Here is a 15,730-nt window from a genome sequence, read left to right as displayed (position 1 = left end):
GAAATAATTTAAAAAAAAAAACATCATCTATTGCAATCCTGTTGACCTTGAAATGAGAGCAGGGTCCTGATGCTGTACCTCAATAAAACATCTCTAGATTCCATCAAGTGGGCAGTGTCTGTTCTGTTCCAGGGGAGTTTTACCTGCCAGGGAAGAATCATGGGCTGGGATGCTTCTGCTAAGGATCTCATTTCTACTTTCTCCAAAATCATTTTATGGAGGACGTGGGCCACTGTGTAGACAGCATTGTAGACTAAATAGCTGGAGTCAGATATGGTCAGCAAGTCAATGTGTCCTGGAAGAAACTCTAAGGAAGTATTTGGTGAGCAGGTTCCAATATGTCCACAAAATGATCCTGCAAGTGAGCAGTCCAGATGAAAAAGCCATAATTTACTGAAGTAAAAGTCTTCTGGGTAGTGAGAAGGCTTTGCCATCTTGACAAAAAGTTTGAGGCCAGGGATTTCTTCCTTGTGGGGTGAAAAAGAGAAGCCTCCATGCAAAGAGTGCAGCATGTGGTTTGTCTCAGAAATGACAAGATCCCACTTTGATGTCATGATCCACACCTTCCCCATGGTTAAATATGACTGCACTGAAATGTCCACACTGATGAGACCTCTTACATCACCATAGAGAATATGCACATTTGCAGATGAAACTCTGATGCTACTCATGAAAGTGAGATCACTACCCGCATACAACTTCTTTGTGACAGGGAGCTTAACTGTAAAGGCCACACAGATTCCTTTCTTGAGCATCGCTGCTTCAAAGTACTGAAGGAACTGCTCTCCCTTCATGTCATCAGACACAAAGAGCGCCACCCAAGTCCAGCCAAAATGCAGCAACAAGGAGATCATTCCATGGCCCAAAGAGCTGTCACTGCTGGCCATCTGATAGAGTGAGGGAAACTGGTCCTTATCATTTAGCATGGGATCAAAAGGGCCATAGGTGAGCTAAAAGCAAAGAAAAACACAATCAAACTTTTGTGGGATTTGGGTTGTTTCTCGGAACAAGGGATTCCTTCTGCAGTATGCTACTGAGTAAAGACAAAGTGCATGGCAGGAATGGACAAATCCTGCTATCTTGGCCACAGAGAAGACCATGCTTCACATGCTATTGCTTTAGGTTAATAAATGTACATTTAAAGAAAATCTGTCAGTTTCTGTATGCTCTTCCTGTGCTGCAGTGGGGACTGAGGAAGAAGGAACTTTGGATGCTACTTCACCCAGCCAGTGGTCTTTCCCCATCCTTGCCCAGGGTGACTGGTGGAGCAGAGCCACCTCCTCCAGCAGCCACCATTGTAGATAACTCTGAGACAGAAATCTCTACTGTGTTGATTTCTTTGTATCTGGAGTGCACTGATTACCACAGGAATCCTGCATTATCTCCAAGGATACAATCACCAACCCTCTTTGATTTGGGGCAAAATAATTTTTCCAAACCAGAATCCTCTAATCACCAGGTGGCCTATGTTTGGCATATACATGTCCTGATTTTTGTTTGTGTAGCAGGTCCCTGGTGAAGTATCTCTAAGTTGCTAGTGCAGACTCTGGGAGACAATAATTATAGCTCAAGTAATTTGATTTATTACATTCATATGGGGTTTCATTCCTGGCTCTATGCTTCTGCTGTGGCAGATTAAGTCCAACATCATGGGAGGTATTGGTGAGTGAACCAGCGGATGGGAATTCTGTGTCTGTGTGTGTGTCTATGTGTGTATTTCCCTGGCCCTCAAATAAAAACAGCAAGACATGAGGACTAGTAAGCACAATTATCACTAGGAATGCTGCAAAGAAATCAATTTGTGTGCCTGGGAAAAAGGGATGATTGGGCACAGGGATTAGGTGAATTCTATTCTAACTTGAATTGAGCCTCAACATTCTGGGTGTAGCCAGTTTGGGTCAGATGAGTTAAGTTCCAACTTGTAACACCAGCATCCCATTTCAGAACTCCATCCAGTTCAAGGCTTGGCTACACCACTTCTTATCCACCTTCCTGCAAACATGCCTGAAAAGGCAGCAGAACATGACACAAGTGCTTGACCACAGCCACTTAAGTGGGAGATCTGCATTCAGTTCCTAGCTCCTGGCTTCTACCTGACTCATATATGGCTATTCTGGGCATTTATGGAGTAAACCTGTGAATAGAAGCTCTCTCTCCCATTCTCTCTCTCCCTTCTGCTCTCTCTCTCCCTCTCCATGTTGGGGGGTGGTGGTTGTAACTTTCCCAATCCCTCTGTGCTTTCAAATAAATCAATCATCTTAAAAACCTGCCTTGGAAATCTTTGGAACTCACATAGCCATCAGATTTGCCCAAACAGAAACCATATGAGCAGGACTTCATATCTTAACATCTAATATTGCTTGGTCTCTGGATCCCTCCCAAGACAGTGCTGTGCTAGGACAGGATACCTCTGTGTGCTGTGGACATTTCTGATGCAGTATGGAGCTGTATTTGCCAATGTCTCCAGCTGGTGGGGGATGGATACACAGGCCCTAGACAGTCATCTGGGGGGAGGCTCTCAGCATTCCCTGCTACTTCCTTTTCTTTCTTCTCCCTCCACTATTAATCACCCCAGGAATTCCCATGGGGTCAGTCTTATACCACAGGGAGATGCCCCATTTCCCTTTCTTCAGAGGTGAGAGAATAGTGTTGGAGGAGATTCAACTATTGTCCTCCAGATTCACAACTCATTACCTGTGGGGTTTTGTAGAGCTCCAAAAGCGTTCCAAATTCAACAGACAATGCTGATGTGGTTCCAGCAATGATGGCAACATGTCTGCCTTGTGTATGGCAAGTGTAGTTAGGTAAAGGCACAGTGGCCCCAAACAACCAATACACTATGCTCAATAAGGTGTACTGTTCACTGGCAAAGGCATTGTAGAATTTGAAACCGAGGGTCAGGTTGGGGAGTAGCTGGGGGTTTTTATTGATCTCCTGGATGGCAAAGCGGAAGGCCAGCACATATTGGTAGTTCTTCCACAGCCACCTAAAGAGAGGAGCAGCATCAGGGAAAAGGGTGAGACTATGGAATTTGGAGCAACAACACAGCCCCGCCCTGAAGCAGCAATGATCAGACTCAGGTTTCCACTCAGTGGTGCCTCAGCTCTGGCAAAAGGAGGAGGTGTGAGTGAAATTCCAAGTGCTCTAGAAGATTGTGGAATGGCCCTTGAACTCCTCTGAAATCAACCATGTCTGTTCTCACACTCACCTTCAGGAACCCTTTCCTCGATGTGTCCCAACCTAAGGACAACACCCAGGAGCAAGCATTTCTGTTTTCAGTAATTTCTGGAGTAGGCTGAATACCACCTGACTCATCAGTTGTCCCAAATTTTAGAACATTCTCCTCTTCAGCTAGGTCCATCTGAGCCATTTGACCCCTGTCCTTGCTATAATTTCATAATACAATATTTCACTCTGTTCAAGTCAGCTTTAACTTTTTGTTTTCTTTCAAACATAAGAATTTATTCATAAACTCTGTTGGATAATTGGAGATGTTCACTTGGTTTTCATTTTTCTCTGTATTGAATTATCATTTCATATTTTATATTTGCATGTTCTCTCCATTTTTCTATGTAACTTAAGTGAAAATTTGATTTCTTAGAATTTAAGAAGAGCTTTCCTGTTTTATGTACCTAAAAGGGTATATGTTCTGTTATCTCACTATGCATTCCTTTGGAATTCTGGATTTTTCTAATTTCTTACATTTCTTCCATAATTTGAATGCTAAGAAAATTCCTTTCTGGTAATAAGTTACATGGGACTCAATATATTTATCCAGTCATTCCTTTAGTCCTTTGCACTTGGATATGTTTCTATTTGGGGCATAACTAAGAATTTGTCCTTTTCCTCAATATTACAATATATATTCATACAGTTTGTAATTGGCAGTGCTTTGCTTATAGTTGAAAGGTATTTCTCTATTATGTCACACAGTGTTGTACATGTTACTCTTATTTGTGGAGTTTGAAATTTAATTGTATCTGATAGGTAAAAATCACCCTTCTATATACATATAATCCCAGGAGGTTTTCAGATCATACAGAGGACTTACTTACTTGTTAACAATGAAGTTGACCCGGGAAATAAATTGTGTTCCTGGCATGTGTCCATAGCTTAGCTCTATTTATTTGAATGATAAATTAAAACCATTGAATAAACTTTTTTCTTTTATACATTTGGCCTTCGTAGTATAATATTTCTTTTCGAAGGGCATAACGCATTCACCCCAGGATATTTATAGCACTTGCTATCAGCTTAAAGTTGGCTAGCTTAATTCTTTGTCCCTGAAGACAATGTTGTCAGTTTTTTTTAGCAGAGATATAATTTTGAGTAAACAGGAGTGGCTGACACAAAGGCAGACTTAGATATTAATATATTTTGAGAAAAGTATACTAAATATTGCTGCAAGCCACAGCATGGATAAAACAGGAAAACATGGTGCACTGCAAGATGTCATCACAAAAGACCACAAAGGATATGAATCAATTCACATGAAGTGTCCATAACAGGCTGATCCTTACAGACACAAGACAAATGAGTGGTATGCAGGAGAGAAAGAATGAAGGATGTGGAGACACTGAAAAGGAGTATGGGGATTTGTAAGCGGGTGATGAACATCTGCAGTTTTATCAGCAATGATTTGGTAACTATTTTAAAGAATCTTGATAAAAAAACTTTATCTCATTATTCAATGATGCATCCTATCATCTCAGAAAAATATACAGTTTATTAAATAATAATTATCATCAGAGTGTTACAGTCACACAAAATGAATGCCCAGTCAAAGGCCAAATACTGGGTAAACAAGTGTGGGATATGCACATAAAATAATTCCTGTCAGTCAGGCAAATAACAACATATCTTCCATCAGCTGTAGGGAAGTTATTTCCCTGTATTGAAGCTGGAGCTTGAAGTCAAACTCCAGAAAGAATCAATCATCTGAGCCCATCAAGGGGATTGAAGCATATGCAATTTTAGACTGTGACAAGCACAAGAGGGCTGCCAGGTCTGCACAAAAAAGAGTGGCCAGACACTTTTCTACCTGGGGAAGAGAAGGCAGAGAGAAAAGCCTGGCCTCCTCTTCATGGCATGATCTAAAGCTTTCATCCTAAGATTACCACAAGGCAGGTCCTCCCTGTCTCCCACACAGCATCCCTGAGATGAGAGATTAACTCACCTTCAGATAATCACATCCAATCTCCCTATATCAGACAGAGTACAATCCGTAGCTGCCGCACAACCAGAAGATTCACATGCTTAAAATGTTTACCATAAATGTCCCATTAGGCATCTTGGCTAAGAATATACAAATTAAGAACAGACAAAATCAATGAAACATTGAGAAGGGACAGAACACTGTGAAAACACAGACTAGGAGAGAGCACACAGTAACACTGTGCCTCAAAGGTCACCAGCCACATTATCAGTTGCCCCCAGTGCTTGGCAACCTGCTGAACTGATAAGCATTAAATTCCAAAAGGCACTGACAAGCACCAACACACACCATTTAAACCAACATCTCTCCACCTCACCCTCTTCTGAACACATGAGCATATGGTTCTCTGCAGTGAGTCAGAAGCACACCCCACTGTCACCACCACCAAGGGTGTAGAGACAGGATGTCTTGTTTCTAATCCTCACCACACATTAATGTTAACAGTTACTAAAACACATGCTGCTCAGGTGCGTCAAGCCCAGAATTAATGCAGTTTCTGTGTGGTTCCTGGAGAAGAACCTTCAGGATCCAAGTGACAGAATTGGAGAAGATAAACCCCTTTCTCCTTATGACTTTCAGGGACTTGATGCCTGCAGTCTGTTGGGGCTCAGTTACTGACATGTGGTTAGACACCGTCTGTTATGGTGGCACATCTCAGACACACATGGACTCACTCTCGGGTGCATTTTGACTATGCTCTTGTCAGTACTGACACTCAGAGTGACCCCTTAATCCTAACGCTGACCCCAGACCAGGGTCTCAGTGTCTCAGGACACCTGTGCTCACTCCATGCAAGCAGGTAGGATGGGATCTGGAGTCCCCACATTATGACTCATTCCAAGATGCCCAGGGCTGCTTCTGAGATATCCAAGACAATGGATTGGGCACAGAGATATTAATGTCACTGCTCTGTCCTTAAAGAACTAAGAAGCAAATAGAAAAATGAACAGGAAGACATGGAAGGAACAAGAAAGGAGGGATCCTGTGCCCTTCTTTATTGGCATTTCTGCCACTTTCTGCATACCTTCTAGAATTCTCAGAAAGGATTAAAGACAGACATAGTGACATACACTCACATTCAATCATAACCACACTTAATATATGCATACAATCTCGAACTTACCAAGACACAACAGTTCTACGCTGGGGACCATGTATAAAAGACATCTGGAGCTTTTCAGTTTCTGGTTCTGGGTAGTAGAGAGGGAAAAATCCACCCAGGATCAGGTCTCCATCTTGGTTGATACTTGGCTTAAAGTAATGATGGCATTGGCTGTAACTCATGCCCTGTGAAGTGTGTATAGTGTGCAGGAGTAGGCACAGAAGGCTCATAGACAACATCTTGCCAGGGTTTTCACAATGCAGAGATGAAGCCCAAAATGTCAGTTGAGAGAAGGGAACAAGGAGCTGGCAGGTGGTGGCTGGCTCAAAAACCTGTAGAGAATTGCTCTCTGTGCAGGGCGCAGCTGATTCCCAGTATTGCTGTGTGCCAATCTAGTGAGTCAGAAAGGGGCACATCTAGCAACTACAGGGAGTCATTTCTAAGGAAGTGAGACATGCAGTGAGACATTGCCCTTAGTGTCCCTGTGATCAGCACAGCACTTGGAGCTCGGCCTTTTCATTGCTTCACTGTGTCCCATACAGAAACTCAAGGGATCACCCTGCCCTGGGGCCCTGCACCTGTCACCCTCCATTCTGGGGGAAAACACATTTGAAAAACATGTTTTGGACTCTCATTCCTCTCCTCCTTGTGTGATTTCATCATGGCCCAACAAGGCACTGGGGACCACTGAATGATTGGACAGCGCACAAATGGCTGTTAGTCCAGTGCCCTTCTTGGTGTGTTTGGCTTGTTCTGAAAGAGTTGGTGCTGGGATCAACAAAACATCCAGTTGCATCATTCCACGTATCTGCAGGATAGAAGTCAAGGGCTGATATTCATCACTGATGACTCTGTGCTCCCCACCCAGTCTCTTCAGTGCTGTATCTAACTAATATCACTCTCAAGTCTACAGAACTCTGCTGGGAAAAAATGGGCTTTGTGATTGTAAATGTGTAGGCATATCCAGAAAAGGGTACAAGTTCACTCCCACATGTACCTCTGCACACTATTAATCCAGTTTCCCACTTCACTGATGCTCTCCCCATTCAAAATTCTGGAAGCCCCGTCAGCATTACATGGTTTCCATGTGACAAATGAAAGGAACTATGCTCTGCTCCAAACACTGACTTCCTCATCACACTTATTTTCCCTCACTTTTCAGAGAAAACATCCTCAACAGTATTTCCTTGCATGTTTTCAATGGATTACTTTAAATTTCATTGATTTTGCTTCCAAGGAAATGATTCAATTTGATATCTATATACATTGCAGTTAGCTCCATTCAAGTATTTGCTGTGTATTTTACTTCACATGCTTCTCATCTGTATATGTTGACTGCACTTAAAGTCTACTGACTAAGCACTTTGCAAGTGGACAAAATGGTGTCCCTGTTTTCCTATGATGACGTGCAAGACAGCACTTGAACTCACTGGTCTTGTCTAACTGAAATTCTGATTCCTTTGACCAATATCTCCCTGGGTCTCTAAACTCCCAGCCTGGCAACCTTGGTTCTTTTCTACTTCTGTGAAAAATGACATAAGAATTTTGTCAGGATTGCACTACATCACTTTATGGCTTTCAGTATTATGTACATTTTAACACGGTTAGTCCTTCCAGGCCATGAACATGGGATTTCTTTCTATTTATTTCTGTGTTCTAAAATTTATCTCAAGATTTTACAGTTTTCAGTTTACAGATATTTCACTTCCTTCCTCAGTTACTATCTAGCTTCTTTCTTTAAGATTTATTTCTTTATTTGGAAGTTAGAGTTACACAGAGAGAAAAGCAGAGGCAGAGAGAGAAGTCTTCCATCCGCTGGTTCACTCCCCAACTGGCCACAATAGTTGAAGCTGTGCCAATCCAAAGCCTGGAGCCAGGAGCTTCTACCAGATCTCCAATGTGAGTTCAGGGGCCCAAGCTCTTGGGCCATCTTCTACTGCAGAGAGCTGGATTGGAAGTGGAGCAGCCAGGACTCAAACCAGCACCCATATGGGATGCCACTGGCAGATTTACGCACTGCACTGCAGTGCTGGCCCCTATCTATAGCTTCTTCATCATGCTTGTGCCCTTGATGATTGTTATTCTTCACTGTCAGAAATGCAGTGGCAGCCCCATGGCCTTCATCAATAGACCAGATCTCCATTCCACAAGACTCACTCACCTGCTCATGATGTGGAACAAAAAGTGCTTACTCAATAAACACCTGAAAGATAAGTAACTGATGGAATAATGGTGCAATGCAACACAAGTCAGAGGGGACAAGTGTTCATTAGGTCAGGAAGGTATAGGACTAATTAGGTGTGAAAAGATGTCACATTTTCTAGATTCCCTTCAAGAACTTTTAACAGGATTTAAAATAGTGGCGTTACTGAAATCTTGGTCTTTTAACAGAGGATTTGAAGTAGTAGCATTACTGAAAACTAGGTCCTTGTTCCTGGTGGTATATCAAAATGATGAGGACAAGGTTTGTGGGTAAAAGAAAGGCACAGTTTAACCTATCAACAGATTAGGAGGTAGTAGACTTCTGAGTCTCAAGAACGACCATCCTGCACAGTAAGGAGGTTCTGAGGTCTTCAAGGAGGCTGCAAAGGAGTTGGGCTGCTAAGAAAGGTGTGGAAGCTGGCTGGCTGTCTGATCACAGGGTATCTCAGATGTCAGCACAGCTCTGGGAAACTTACTTGATGGCTTGACTTTATCATGAGGAGGACATAGCAGGATATCCTATACAACTATCACAAAACACTACTTGATCTCTGGTAAGCCAGACATCAAGCTCATCACAAGATTGCCACTCAGTCCTTGAAATATGCATTCAGTCCTTGTGAAGGCTTGCAAGTGGAAAGATTAACCCTATCCTGATTAGACTGATTATATTAAAACACTGATTGGTGTGGGTGGGGGGCAGTGCTATAGCATAGCAGTTAAAGCCACCACCTGCAGTGCCAGAATCCCTTATGGGCACCAGTTCCAAGTCCCAGCTGTTCCACTTCTGATCCAGCTCTCTGTTCTGACCCAGGAAAGCAGTAGAAGATGGCCCAAGTGCTTGGGCCGCTGCACCTGTGTGGGAAACCTGGAGGAAGCTCTGGATCCTGGCTTCAGTTCATCTCAGCTCTGACCATTGCAGCCAGTTTTAGAGTGAACCAGTGGATGGAAAACCTCCCTCTCCCTCTCCCTCTCCCTCTCCCTCTCCCTCTCCCTCTCCCTCTCCCTCTCCCTCTCCCTCTCCCTCTCCCTCTCCCTCTCCCTCTCCCTCTCCCTCTCCCTCTCCCTCTTCCTCTCTCACTCTGCCTCTCCCTCTCCCTCTTTCCCTCTCCCTCTCCCTCTCTCCCTCTCCCTCTCTGTGTAACTCCAATTTTCAAATAAATCCTTAAAAAATAATTCAGGTATATCTGTACCCACATCTGAGAGCCAATAGCCACTGAATGACTCCTCAGGTAGACATTTCCTGCTACAGGATAGTCCCTCTATTATGGACACTACTTTCATACAGAGATGTGAACAGTCAGCAGCCAACATTCTCAGTGTTTAGGGGAAGTACACACTGGCTCTAGACAGGAATATTGTGGGAGGTTCTGCACATCCAGTGCTGATTACATCTTCCTTCTCATGACCACTATCAAAAATCTCACAACCCAGGAAAATTCCTTCGGATATGTTTCAAACCACGGATATTGTGTAGTCTACATCCACACTTCCCTCTCATCAGATATGAGGGAATGGTTTGGGGTAGAATCAAAGATTTCTCCAGAATTCACAACACATTTACCTGTGGGCTTTTGAAGAGATCCAAATGGGTTTCTATTTCAGCAGAAAATGCTACTATGGTTCCACCTATTATGGTAACAGATTTGTCTTGTGCCTGGCAGCTGTAGTTGATGATAACTCAATGCTTTCCAGACCACCAATACAGAGTATTCCACAAGGGGAACTGACCACTGGACAAGGCACTATAGATTTGGAAACCCAAGGACAGACTGGGGGATAGGTGGAGGAACCTCACTGATCCTGTGGATGGCAAAATGAAACACCAGAAATTATCAGAAGTTCTTCTGCAACTACCTAAAGACAGGAGCAGCATTTGAGAGAGGAGTCAGATCATGTAATTTAGGGAGCTAGCTCCTTAACAATATCCTGAAGTACGGTCAGACCCAGGCTGTCATTCAGTGGTTCTCCTGCACTTGCTCATGAAGCTGGGGTGACTGAGGTTACCAGGGTAGTAGAAGATCTTGGAACAGCTCTTCTTTCACTGTTATGTAACAGTGTCCAAATCACTGAGAGAGGTTTGCAGGGTGAGTGGGGTGAGGTGACATTATGCTGAGTGATACAGCTGTTAACCAGATTGATTTGTCTTTTCTAAGGTCCTATAAATGCATGACACATCAATGAATTGATGAGATAGCAAGATATCCTCCAGGGGCACGAATTAGGAGTATACGCATTAACCTCCATGAATACTTAGAAAATCTTGATGCTTCCACCATGGACTCTCATTTTTATCCTAAGCAGAAACAAATGTTCACTTAAATATTCATAGTCTAGTTGAATGATCAAAGTTAAGGTTGATTCAGCTAGTCAAACAAAAGTTAAGCCTCTTCAGCTACCTGAGGAATTTAGTGTGGAAAGTTGGCACAATTTCTTCTCTAATATATCAAATCTGAGGAAAGTAGTTGTGTTCAATCATGTTTTCCTGGAAAAATAAGCATTTGATTCATGACATCTAATTTATTGTCATAGATATGAGCTGTTCATTCAGTATTCTTACATGTTTATCTCAGTAATAAACAATTCTTTATCATTTCAGCTTTAATACTTAAACATCCTCAACTTTTTCTAAATACCTTAACCAAAAATATGAGTTCATGGATTTAAAAATAATTATCACATGTTATTTCTCAAAGATTTAATGTTCTATTTTCTCATTACAAATTCATTTTTTTCTTCCCTTAGAATTAGGCCCTATTTTTGTTAGCTGTTTCAATCCATTCATACTTTCAACATTTGTTGAACCATTCCTTATTGGACCTGGAATTGTGGTACAGCCACTTAAGCCACCATCTGACATAACAGCATCCCATATCGGAGCAATGGTTTGTGTCACAGCTGCTCTTATATCATTCACCTTCTTACTAATTTACCTGGGAAGGCGGTAGAAGATGACCCAAGTACTTGGGCCCATGCCACCATGTGGGAGGACCAGAGTTCCAGATATCAGCCTTTAGCCTAACCCATCCTCAGCCACTGCTGCCATTTGGGGAGTGATCCAGCAGATAAAAGATCTCTGATTCTCCCTGTCTATCCATCACTCTGTATCACTCTGCCTTTCAAGGAGAAGGAGGCTGGGAGGGAGGGTAGAGTGGGAAGCATCATTAAGCTCTTTTTTTAAAGAATTATTTTTATCGATTTGAAAGAATTACAGAAAGAGGTACAGTCAGAGAAACAGAGAGTTCTTCCATTCTGCTGGTTCATTCCCCAAGTAATCCAATGGCCACAGCACCGGGCCCCCATTATCTCTTAAAACCACATATGTGGGGGTCAGCATTGTGGCATAGTGGGTATAGCCATTGCCTGCAGTGCTGGCATCCCAAATGGGTGCCAGTTTGAGTCTCAACTGCTCCATTTCAAATCCAGCACTCTTGTCCCACATGGAAGACTTGGAAGAAGCTCCTGGCTCTTCCCTTCATATCAGCTCACCTCCAGCGATTGCGACCATCTGGGGAGTTAACCAGCAGATGGATCTCTCTCTCTCTCTGCCTCTGCCTCTCTGAAACTCCTCTTTTCAAATAAATAATCTTTTTTAAAATGTGTATATATAACATTTGTTCTCTTTATAAAAACATTTTTCAAAAGAGGAAATCCAAATGGCCAAAGGCACATGAAAAAATGTTCAAGATCACTAGCAATCAGGGAAATGCAAATCAAAAGCACAATGAGGTTTCACCTCACCCCAGTTAGAATGGCTCACATACAGAAATCTACCAACAACAGATGCTGGCGAGGATCTGGGGGAAAAGGGACATTAACCCACTGTTGGTGGGAATGCAAACTGGTCAAGCCACTATGGAAGTCAGTCTGGAGATTCCTCAGAAACCTGAAGATAACCCTACCGTTCGACCCAGTCATCTCACTCCTTGGAATTTACCCAAAGGAGTTAAAATTGGCAAACAAAAAAGCGGTCTGCACCCTAATGTTTATTGCAGCACAATTCACAATAGCCAAGACCTGGAACCAACCTGCATGCCCATCAACGGTAGACTGGATAAAGAAATTATGGGATATGTACTCTTTAGAATACTATACCGCAGTAAGAAACAACGAAATCCAGTCATTTGCAACAAAATGGAGGAATCTGGAACACATCATGCTGAGTGAAGTAAGCCAGTCCCAAAGGGACAAATACCATATGTTCTCCCTCATCGGTGACAACTGACTGAACACCAAAAAGGAAACCTCCTGAAGTGAAATGGACACTATGAGAAATGGTGACTTGATCAGCATAGCCCTGACTGTTAATGAACAACTTAATACATTATCCCTCTTAGTATTTTTTTGTCTGTTCTACTTAATATGACTGGTTTAATTCTGTAATTATCACACAGTTATTCTTAAGTGTTGAAAATTAACTGAAATGTGATGCCTGTTAAACATAAGAGTGGGAATAAGAGAGGGAAGAGATGTATAATTTGGGACATGCTCAAGCTGACTTGCCCCAAATGGTAGAGTTAGAAACATACCAGGGGATTCCAATTCAATCGCATCAAGGTGGCATGTACCAATGCCATCTCACTATTCCAAGTGATCAATTTCAGTTCACAATTGATCATAATGAAAGGACTAAGAGTCAAAGGGAGCACATAAACAAGTCTAGTACCTGCTAACACTAGCCGATAGAATAAATAAAGGGGAGAGTGATCCAACATGGGAAGTGAGATACTCAGCAGACTCATAGAAGGGCAGATGTCCTAAATAGCACTCTGGCCTCAGAATTAGCCCTAAAGGCATTCGGATCTGGCTGAAAAGCCCATGAGAGTATTTCAGGCATGGAAAGCCAAGACACTCTGGCAAAAGATCTCTGTGAGTGAGATCCCAGTGGAAAGAACAGGTCTTCAAAGAAGGAGGTACCTTTCTCTGAAGGGAGGAGAGAACCTCCACTTTGACTATGACCTTGTCTAAACAAGATAAGAATCGGAGAACTCAGAGGGCTTCCATAGCCTTGGAAACTCATGACTGGTGCATAGGGAGAATACTGATGCCATAGACAGGAGTGTCAATTGGTAAAGTCAACAACAGGAGTCACTGTGCACTTACTCCTCATGTAGGATCTCTGTCCCTAATGTGCTGTGTATTGAGATTTAATGCTATAACGAGTACTCAAACAATATATTTCACTTTGTGTTTCTATGGGGGTGCAAACTGTTGAAAGATTTACTTAATGTATACTAAACTGATCCTCTGTAAAAAAAAAAAAAAAGAAATTATCAACTCCCAACTTGACTCTCACTGGGATTAAACATGACAATAGGTCTGATCTGATTTCATCATCATTTAAAAAAAATCATCTATTATTTTTCACTTTATGTTTCTGTGTGGGAGCAAACTGTTGAAATCCTTACTTAATGTATACTAAGCTGATCTTCTGTATATTAAGATAATCAAAAATGAATCTTGATGTGAATGGAAGGGGAGAGGGAGTGGGAAAGGGGAGGGTTGTGGGTGGGAGGGACAGTATGTGGGGGAAGCCATTGTAATCCATAAATCGTACTTTGGAAATTTATATTCATTAAATAAAAGTTAAAAAAAAGTTCTCTGTGAGTGAGATCCCAGTGGAAAGAACAGGTCTTCAAAGAAGGAGGTACCTTTCTCTGAAGGGACGAGAGAACCTCCACTTTGACTATGACCTTGTCTAAACAAGATAAGAGTCGGAGAACTCAAGGGGCTTCCATAGCCTTGGATACTCATGACTGGTGCATAGGGAAATTACTGATGCCATAAACAGGAGTGTCAATTTGTAAAGTCAACAACAGGAGTCACGGTGCACTTACTCCTCATGTAGGATCTCTGTCCTTAATGTGCTGTGCATTGAGGCTTAATGCTATAACGAGTATTCAAACAGTATATTTCACTTTGTGTTTCTATGGGGGTGCAAACTGTTGAAATCTTTACTTAATGCATACTAAACTGATCTTCTGTAAAAAAAAAAAAAAAAAGAAAAGAAAAGAAATTATCAATTCCCAACTTGACCCTCACTGTGATTAAATATGACAATAGGTCTGATCTGATTTCATCATCATTTAAAAAAAATCATCTATTATTTTTCACTTTATGTTTCTGTGTGGGAGCAAACTGTTGAAATCCTTACTTAATGTATACTAAGCTGATCTTCTGTATATTAAGATAATCGAAAATGAATCTTGATGTGAATGGAAGGGGAGAGGGAGTGGGAAAGGGGAGGGTTGTGGGTGGGAGGGACGGTTTGGGGGGGAAGTCATTGTAATGCATAAGTCGTACTTTGGAAATTTATATTCATTAAATAAAAGTTAAAAAAAATACTCTACTGCAGCGCCAGTACTCTGGTTCTAGTCACAGTTGGGGCACCAGCTTATCCTCGTTGCTCCTCTTCCAGCCCCGCTCTCTGCTGTAGCCAGGGAAGGCAGTGGAGGATGGTGGAGGATGGTCCAAGTGCTTGGGCCCTGCACCCGCATGGGAGACCAGCAGGAAGCACCTGGCTGCTGGCTTCAGATCAGTGCAGCACGCTGGCCATAGCAGCCATTTGGAGGGTGAACATATGAAAGGAAGACATTTCTCTCTGTCTCTCTCTCACTATCTAACTCTGCCTGTCAAAAAATAAAGGCACAAAGAAGACATTATGACACCCCCAAATGAACATGACATTCCAATACAAGATTATGAAGATGATGAAATAGAAGAAATGAAAGATACAGATGTCAAAAAATTTATGATAACATTTAGAAGTTATCAAAAACAAATGCATGGGTGGATGTCACACAGACACAAGCAGGGAGAGCACAGACACCCAGGGCTCCGAGTCCACACATCAGCGCAGGAAGGGGAAGTGAGCTCAGTAACCAGAGACATTGGCGGGGAAATGGTGGACAGAATCTAGAGCGAAGCGGGCTTTGAGGCGGGAAAGTTCATCAGACTGACTACAGGAGAGAAGGAAAAAAAAGGGGGGGGTACTGGTACAAACAAGTTTTTCTCTCTCTGCCAACCTTACAAAGGTGAGCAAGAGACAAAGAGCAGGCCCCACGCAGGATATAAATAGCAAAAGGGGAGAGCTAAGGCTACAATTCAGTAGCCTAGGCAACCCAGTGGGAGTCTGCAGCAGAAACTGAACTGGCACAGACTCTTTGGGTAGAAGCCAGAAATCAGAAGCTAAATACCATCAATTCTGCTCA

At 42.4% G+C, this 15,730-nt stretch overlaps 1 protein-coding gene across 1 annotated transcript in view; it reads right to left on the bottom strand.

Moving 5' to 3' along the window:
* Positions 1-15,730, bottom strand: part of LOC127490050 (vomeronasal type-2 receptor 116-like) — a 46,141-nt gene that overhangs the window by 22,391 nt on the left and 8,020 nt on the right. The window contains exons 2-3 of the mRNA XM_070067605.1: positions 2,695-2,986; positions 144-950 (exon numbers count right to left, since the gene is read on the bottom strand). Of these exons, the coding sequence (XP_069923706.1) occupies positions 144-950; positions 2,695-2,986 (1,099 nt within the window). The remainder of the gene's footprint in view (positions 1-143; positions 951-2,694; positions 2,987-15,730) is intronic.

Source organism: Oryctolagus cuniculus (genome assembly GCF_964237555.1).
Source record: "Oryctolagus cuniculus chromosome 16 unlocalized genomic scaffold, mOryCun1.1 SUPER_16_unloc_1, whole genome shotgun sequence".
NCBI classification, from domain to species: Eukaryota; Metazoa; Chordata; class Mammalia; order Lagomorpha; family Leporidae; genus Oryctolagus; species Oryctolagus cuniculus.
This window is presented reverse-complemented; position numbering and strand designations above follow the sequence as displayed.